Source organism: Leuciscus leuciscus (assembly GCF_965113295.1).
Source record: "Leuciscus leuciscus genome assembly, chromosome: 16".
NCBI classification, from domain to species: domain Eukaryota; kingdom Metazoa; phylum Chordata; class Actinopteri; order Cypriniformes; family Leuciscidae; genus Leuciscus; species Leuciscus leuciscus.
Window position 1 is genome coordinate 22982943 of NC_138740.1, and position 8877 is coordinate 22991819.

The 8877-nt window shown below is 33.9% G+C and overlaps 2 protein-coding genes across 2 annotated transcripts; one reads left to right on the plus strand and one right to left on the minus strand.

Moving 5' to 3' along the window:
* Positions 1–245: 245 nt before the first annotated feature.
* Positions 246–3989, minus strand: alg8 (ALG8 alpha-1,3-glucosyltransferase). The gene is made up of 13 exons (XM_082141143.1): positions 3853–3989; positions 3566–3644; positions 3281–3474; positions 2990–3096; positions 2810–2877; positions 2529–2655; positions 1954–2057; positions 1661–1781; positions 1405–1544; positions 1150–1289; positions 972–1069; positions 805–877; positions 246–718 (listed from the first exon to the last, which is right to left on the minus strand). The coding sequence occupies exons 1-13, from the start codon at positions 3939–3941 to the stop codon at positions 484–486; spliced, it is 1575 nt and encodes a 524-aa protein (XP_081997269.1). The 5' UTR covers positions 3942–3989; the 3' UTR covers positions 246–483.
* Positions 3990–4323: 334 nt separating this feature from the next.
* On the plus strand, positions 4324–8354 carry ccdc90b (coiled-coil domain containing 90B). Its single transcript, XM_082141158.1, has 9 exons — positions 4324–5185; positions 5266–5385; positions 6222–6325; positions 6409–6510; positions 6667–6708; positions 6800–6871; positions 6958–7011; positions 7196–7310; positions 7533–8354. Exons 1-9 carry the CDS (start codon positions 5089–5091, stop codon positions 7586–7588), a joined length of 762 nt encoding a protein of 253 aa, XP_081997284.1. The 5' UTR covers positions 4324–5088; the 3' UTR covers positions 7589–8354.
* The last annotated feature ends 523 nt before the right edge of the window (positions 8355–8877 follow it).

Here is an 8877-nt window from a genome sequence, read left to right on the forward strand (position 1 = left end):
TTTAAATTAGCTTTTATTTTTATATTTTCAGTTGTAGCTATTTGGTATGTGCTTTTATAATTTTTGAAAAAATATTTCTATTTAGCATTATTTATTTAAACTTAATTTCAGTTAGTTGCCCAGGCATGTTCTTATAATGTTTATTAAGTTTAAGTTTTTCATCTAATATTTCTATTTTAAGTTATTTCAGCTTTATTTCAATTCACTTTTTTGTAGTTTTTGTTTTAGTTAACAATAAAAACACAGCAGGTTATAGGCAAGTTTACTGAGCAAAATACCTTAAAAAATAAACATTTGTATCCATAGTCTATATTCTATAAAGTAATAAACAACTGAGTACTGAGATATTCATTTCCCACAAACCATCCCCAAACAAATCCTGAGATATCTACAAATCTATCATTTTGGTCCAACAAAACATTTTCGTCCAATTCAACAGAAATAAACAGTTTCTAGATAGGCCTAGCCTCTGAATCAAATGATTCACTGCGTTTTTATCCTTTTAGTGGTGTCTGAACATGTCAGGAATGAAATATATAGTCTGATGAAGGCATATGTCACTCCCAGTGCGCAGTAAACTGAGGTGAACATCAGAGGGAGGAAGGGGAACGTCTTCTGCCAGACTGTAAGCGGGTAAACAAACTCACAGATGAGCTCCAGAGGAATCAGGCCCGAGAGATACGTGGCTTCCAGCGGGTTCAACAAAGACCCGCCCTTCCTGAAAAAAAATTGAATAATGAATGAATTACATTACCAATCGTTTGATTAAACATCAAGTCCAATAATCCCATTTTAAGTACTGACCTGAACAGCGTTTTTAGGGAAGTGAAACTGAAGATTGTAAACAGCAACATTAGAAATATCTTAATGGGCAACTCTGGAATTGAGAATGGAAATGTTTAAGAATTACAATCAGTGATGATGCTAAATGCTTTTTGTATATGAGTGGTATATTCCTGAATGCGACATACCTTGGGTTGTGAAGAGGAGTGGAAATAAGGAATAATGACCGGTTATACTGAGGATAAGAAAAATCCTGGCATCTTCTCTACTCTCCACGGCGAGCAAACTGAAAAACAAGAAACTGTTTTTGAGAGTAGGCGGCTGGCAGGACATGCTTATGTAAGGATAACATCATCAGAGGATCACCTTAAAGGTAGTATGACCATCAGAATGGCTTTCTCATGTACATGCCAACCAAACATAAAGGATCCAAGGGCACAAATGACAAGGCAGCGCAAGAATCCTCTCGCTCCATCAGGTCTATGCCATATCCTGAGAAGAGCAGGCTGCAAGGAACAAAGTGACAAAAATGGTATACACTATAGAGTTTCTGTCAATGGATGAAATTAAGGCCATCCGTTTGAATATTCAGATTAACAATGGAAATCAAAAAGAACTCACCAACACTGACAGTAACGTAAGAGCAAGAGTTGCTAAAGGAGAAACTGAAGGAAGCACAGAGTGCTGAAACTCTTGAACCAGACCACCAGTCATTGAGGCCTTGGGAAGTTTGTTCATGTCAAGCAGTTTCAATTTCACACCTGAATAAGTGAATCAGTGTAAAAAAGGGTTAAAAAAAAACTATTAAATTAATCTATCTATTGTTTCTATTTTATCTACAGTAATACAACACAATCAGTGGAGTTACTGAACACACCAAGAATGGAAAAAGCTTTATCTGCTATATTGTAAAGCGCCCAGAAGTTTGGTGCCCAGTACGCATGACACAGACCACGCTTGAAGGGGAAGAGTCGTGACAGGACTTGTGGAAGCTGACCCTATTAAAGACAAATACAATTTATCAGTGAACTTCTGTTAAAAAATAAAAACAATTCTGTTTTTTAATACTTACATTTTATAAAAGAAATTAATACTTTTATTCAGCCATTTCAAATAAATGCTGTTCATTTGAACTTTCTATTCATCATGTTAGATATACTGATTACAAACCAGTGCTATAAAGGGTCCAAATGACACTGCAAAAGTAGTCAAGACAATAGTTCCTAGTGCTACCAGTCGCAAGAGACTGAATCCTCTCCACTGCAAAGACCCATCTGAAAAATAAGAAAAATATACAGTACCGGTCAAAAGTTTGGAAACATTAGTCTCTAAAGAAGTCTCTTATGCTCATCAAGCTTGCATTTATTTGATCAAAAATACAGAAAAAAACAGTAATATTGTGAAATATTATTACAATTTAAAATAATGGTTTTCTATTTAAATGTATTTCTGTTTATTTCTGTGGTGCAAAGTTACTAAGTCTTTATGATCCTTCAGAAATCATTCTAATATGCTGATTTGATACTCAGCTATTATCAATGTTGGAAACAGCACAACTGCTTCCAACATTGATAATAAATCAGCATATTAGAATGATTTCTGAAGACTGGAATGATCGCAGAAATAAATTATATTTTAAAGTATTTAAAATTGTAATAATATTTCACAATATCAGTTTTTTCTGTATTTTTGATCAAATAATATGTAATTTTGTAATAATTTTTCCGATAAAGACCATTAATTACCTGCATTGTTCTGGGTGAAACAAAAACATCTCAGCAGGAAGATACCGTATGCAGGGGCGATGTATAGATATATATGCTTCAAGTTTAGAAGTATTGAAAACAGCAAAGCCCCCTCTAAATGTCTATTCTGTAAACACAGAAAATCATAAAGATATTCTGAGTCAAAACAAAGTCCAAGTGAAAATCAAATAAAACACATATATGATACTAATTTAAATAAAATTCCATATTAGTTATGTCTTAAAACCCTCTAATTAACACACAGAAATTATAACCAATACCTGGAAATGTCTTGCTATTGATAGTAGAAGAACTCCAAACAGGAAGCCATTATACTGAAAATGAATATCTGCAGGAATTTAGTCAAGTGAAATTAATTTCAGGTTAGGGAATTGACATGCCAGAGCCACAGCAGGGCATGCATGACTTGACTTATTAATATGCCAGATCTCCAAGGATACGGTCAACAATTAGAAGGCCGAAGTTCCACAGCACTAACACTGTCAGAATGAATGATGGCTTTCCCAGAAGGTCCTTTCCTTTGTCTTCTCGCAAACATTTGCAGCATCTAGAAAAGTACAATGTACTTAATCCCAGATTCAGCATTAGCAAGCCCCTAATATGGTCTTTCTGTAAAAGTATCTTTAAAGGATAAAAAGACAATGGTACAAAAACTACTTGTTTTGATCAAATTGTGCAAAGATAAGTAATGGTATTTATTTTTAAATAAGTGTCATGTAGAAGGTACATACTCTTTAACTGCATAAATCAAGACCATATCAGCTGCAATGACTGACAGCCTTTGGAACAGGACTGTTGCTGGACTTGCATAATTCAGATTCTGAACAACCAGCATCTCCTTATCAAAAAATTGGGCAATATGAGAAAGTCCATATTCAAACCAAGCAAACAGGGGAGGATAATCCAATGTCCATTCAGATGTTGCCTGAAAATAAAATTAAAATAAACCACAAAATAAAAACCGTGTGTATGTGTTATATAATTGTATGAAAACTGTATGTAATCCATATGACTACCTCATAATACCACTGTGATACTGGCAGACTGTGAGTCAGGGCAAGCCAGTTCCTATGTACTTCAAAGTCCGTAGAGTGGCTGAAATATAACGATTTTTAATTCAAATGTTACATCACATTACTGGACAATATGTAACGCAAAGGAATTTTTTCCACTTCGTTAAAGGAGGACAGAATGAATGAGTCTCGAGTATTTGCTCGCTCGTCTGACATATCAAGGCGTTTTAGCTTTTAATGTGGTGATCACATGAGAGGAAAAGTATATAATAAGCGAAAAATGCACTTACTAGGCATTTATCAAAAGACATTTGAGAAATGAAACACAGAGAGCCAAAGCAAAAAACCAGCTATGATCGCTAGGCATGGGCGCAGCCATGACAGTTTCCTTGACAGAGGAAAACTTTATTTCTAAATGGCGAATTACAACCTTAGGGTGGCACAATATTGCTGACATTATGACGTTCTCCAGCAGGGGGCCCGTGACGGCTCAGAAAGCCCAATGTTACTTTGAGACAGACTTACATATCAGGACGTTTTTGGTATCTCGACGGAGATTTTTACACTCAAAATTATAATATTTTTAATCTGAAAATCCTAAAGCTGGTCGTTAATATACAAAAGAAAAGCAGCCTCAGAAATCTAGTCCAGCACATACAACGGCTGTGATTGGCCAATCTTAAAGGGAGAGTTCACCCAAAAATGAAAAACGTGTCATCATTACTCACCCTCATGTTGTTTCAAACCTGTATGAGTTTCTTTCTTCTGTTGAACACAGATGTCCATTATTTATTTATTTATTTTTCCTACGATGGAGGAAGTCAATGCATGGCTAACGTTACTGTCAACTGTTTGATTACCAGCATTCTTTAAAATATCTCTTTTTGTGTTCAACAGAAGAAAGAAACTCGTACAGGTTTGGAACAACATCAGTAAATGATCACAAAATTTTCATTTTTGGGTGAAAGTGAAAATGTTATCTCTTTAACAGCGCTGAGAAAAGTCTTTAACGTACGTTAGCGGTCTGCGGTGGATAATAATTTATGTTAATAATCACAACGATACACTTTAATAGCAGTTTATTTTAAAAATATAACAGTGAAAAGTTAAAAGATGGAGATTATTATTTAGACCCGCCGTCGCGCTTTTTGAGACAACATCCGGGCCGCTAAACTTGTTTCATGCTTCTGCCTTTCTAGTTGCTTACTTTTTCGATCTCTACCAGTACGACTTCAGTGTGGGGGAAAACTCCACCTTATCCACAATCTATCGAAACGTCATAGACTGAACCAAACCAGGAAACCACATAGTAAACGAAGAGATTTGGAGTTTTTTTTTTAATCGACTTGTGTGTCTACACAGTGACGTTCTGCCCTGAATGCAAGAGCATCGAAGGACAGACAGATTCGTCTTTGCCATTGTTGATCCATTTGCAAAAAGTATAGAAGCTAAAGGCGCATTACAATTCCATTCACACATAAATAATCCTATATTTATTTAGTTTCGCCATAACTTTTTATATAACAATGTCATGTTGGGGAATGTTTATGCGGAGACAATACCAGTTGTCCTCGCTGTTAAAAATGCATCAACTCAACATTCAACCAATGTGCCATCGGAGAGGTAAGTGTTGTTCGACCGACTGACACCGTGCAGTAAAGTAATTCAATTCAAAGGACTTACAGACGTATGTTTCGTTTCAGGATTGCATAAAACTACTGCTTTCAAAACATATGATGTGAGAAAAGTGGAGTTAACGCCACTGGAGCAGAGGAAACTCACGTTTGATTCCCATGCGCTCGTGAAAGAGCTGGAATCCAGCGGTATGTAACGTTATGTTGTATTTGCTGACGTTTTAAGTGTGTTGCCTATAAGTTTTTCATTTGTACGGCAAGCTATTTGAATATTTATTTCGTAAAATCTAACTACTATCTTTTTTACTATGTTGTATTAATTTTCATCAAATTTATTTTTAAATTCTTGATTTTTTTAATTTATTTAACATTTAGATGTATGCATGTAAGATTAAAAATAGATATTTGAGATTAAAACTATTTACAGTTTTAATCTTACTATTTAAGTGTTTTATATGCTTATTTTATGAACGCACAATATATCGGCCACTATATCGGTATCGGCCAATATGTTCATTTTTATGTTATCGTTATCAGCCCGATAAGAAAATTTGGCTGATATATTAAAGCCGATATATAATGGATTATTTCCTTCAGCTGAGACACTTCAGGTGCACACTGTTCGTCATGATGGTTTTGAATTGCTTGAAATATGATTGGAATCACTTAAAAAAATAAAAATAAAGTTAAGTGCAACATGTGCAGCGCAAGTCTTTCATCTAAGCTACATACAATTTAATAATGAGAACATTATAATTGTGTACTTGGGACATGGCTTTTAATGGTGAGACTTGTTTTTGTAATCATGCTCTCAAAAATTATAAAAAAATTTGGATTTAGATTTATCGGCCAATATATCGGTTATCGGCTTTCAAATATAAAGAATTATCGGTGATCGGTATTAGTCAAAATGTTCGTATGTTCGCATCCCTAGCTTATCTAGATCTTGAAAAATTGGGCAGTTTTGCTAAGATAATTGTTCAAATGTGCTTTATTTTACATTCTGCCCTGCATATGTAATCCAGGCTTTGAGAAGAGGCAAGCAGAAGTGATCGTCACAGCATTGGTGACACTTACTACAGCCAATATGGACATTGTATACAGAGACATGGTCACTGGAGCCCATCAGGTAAATGAATAACCAAACTGCCGTCAGCAAAAATGACTTTTAATGAACCCCAGTGAATGATATGGTTTCTTCATTTGCGTTAGGAAATAGCTCTACAACAAATCATGGCTCATCTAGACGCTATCAGGAAAGACATGGTTATCCTGGAGAAGAGTGAATTTGCCAACTTGCGTTCAGAAAATGCAGTAAGAATAAAGTTTCATCCTTTGTTTTTGGCTCTATAATAAGAATAAATACAAAATTAAGGACAAAATCTGTTTGTCCACAAAGCAGTAATACTAATTTAAAACTTATTGAAGTTCAGTTTGGTTCTTTACATTCTCTAAAATTTCACATTTTAGAAAATGAAAACAGAGCTCGAGCAAATACAGAATAGACTACTGGTAGGTAAAATGTGTGAATTTCAATAACCATTCTGCACAATACATGTTTCTGTTTAATATAAGCTTTAATTTTTTTATGTTTACATTGAAGGAAGAAAGTCAAAAAATCAGAGCAGATGCAAAGTTAGACATTAATCTGGAGCGAAGTAGAGTTACAGACATGGTATGTGTATGTTTAACATTTTAACACTTTGTATTAAAGTTTTGTTTTTAAAACTTTTTCACAGTATTTTTTTATTTTTATTCCAGTTTACAGAACAAGAGAAGAAACTGATGGAGGTTAGAACAGAGTTCCAAAAAAATGTAAGGTTTAAAAAATGGTTGTGATCATACAGCATGTTTTCACAGCAACAACAGTCATTTAAACTAAGAGTTACAAGGAAGAATTTTCTATTCCGTATAATTACTTTAAGCTTTTATTGCCATTATTCATGTCGAAATTGATACACATATTATTACAAAGTTATTTTTAACCTCAATTGTACAGAATGCAGATATAGAGAGTGAAGCAGTGGAAACTTCAAAGAAAATAGATATACAAGTGGCCTCGTTGAAAACCCTCCTGGAATCACTCAAGCTAGAGACTGTAAGATATCTTGCAGGTACGTACAGAAGATTCTTTTCATTTGTACATTTATTTGACTGATGTGTGACTTGTTTTCTAGTCCTTCAGATAAGACACTTAACTTGATAACAGATAAATAAATCAAGTGCTTTGTTAGTGGCTTAGGTTGTTGATGTGATTTACATTTCTTTTTATAAGAACATAATCTAAACTGTAAATGTAATTATCTGTTTTTCATTATTATTATTATTTTTCACAGCATGCATCTTCACCTGCCTGGCGATTGCCTTGGGATTCTATCGCTTCTGGAAATGAATCTCACAAAACTGGGAGAGATTTAATGGCCAGAGTTTTATCTAAAGAGTTCTGCCATTTGTTTTAATCATGCTAACGTATATTTATTTTATTATATTTTTACGTTTCAATATTACTTGTTTTTCATGTGAGAATCATTAATCTGTTTTTTTATTTTAGACCAGAATTTAGACGTTATATGGCATGGTTGGCCAAATCAAAAGTCATCATAGGCCAACTTTGGCATACATGTCATGGTTTGGGCTGTCATGCCAAGTTCGAATTTCGATATTCCGACTTGTAAAAAACGTTCACATCCGCTTAGAACTCGTATTTTCAACTTGTAAACTCTGATGTACCATATGTCCACTGTACCACCTGAACAGCTCAGAATAGAATGTTTAATTACAGTAATTACGACATGGTGTGAACACAGCACAATCATAGAAATTCCAACAATTGTCTTTTTTTTTAATTGCCAATAAATGCTCAAGATTTTGACAATACATTTATTTTACAATACATCAACATTTTCAGTTTTTGAAAGATATCTCCTAACATTCTCTTTCATGCAAGTACAGCATAGTGTAGTATAGTGCGTTTATACAATTTCTTGAAATTGTTCAAAGATTTGGTGAGCATGTTTGTATGCATGAACAGGCAAACATCTATGTAAAAAGATTTTGGACAATGCCACTTTTTTTACATTGTATAAAATGTATTTAAAGTTATCATGAAATTCTTATTTTTTATGAAATGTTAAGGGTTATTAAAACTGAATCTGATATATTGGAGTCATTTCACTTAATATCTTGAAGCATAAGATATTGTATTTTCTACATATTAGGATACAATTTTTCTCAATGGGTTAAATTGTACCTTTACAAAGCATAGTGCACACTGGTAATTAATTCAAACATTTATGTTAGTAATAACAATTATGAAGTTGTTTGAAATGATACAGCTAAAATTATCTCATAAGCTTGACTTGAGCTGGAGCATATTCATATTCATTTATCATCATCATCAACAATGTCCATTTTGAGGGTCCATGACCACCAGACCAATTTCACACCAGCTCCATCATATCACTATAACGTATCTTCGAAGAGAAGTCATATGAACAGCTTTTACCATGTTGGTTGAGCAAGGTTTTTTCCTCTAAAGTAAAATAAATGCAATTTTGTTGAAGGGTTTCTTTTAACATGAGTGATAAACTATATAGTTTAAATATGGTTATTAATTTTATTGTATGCATAATATAGTGAGATTTCAAACAGACACACATGATATTGTAATATTCAGGACAG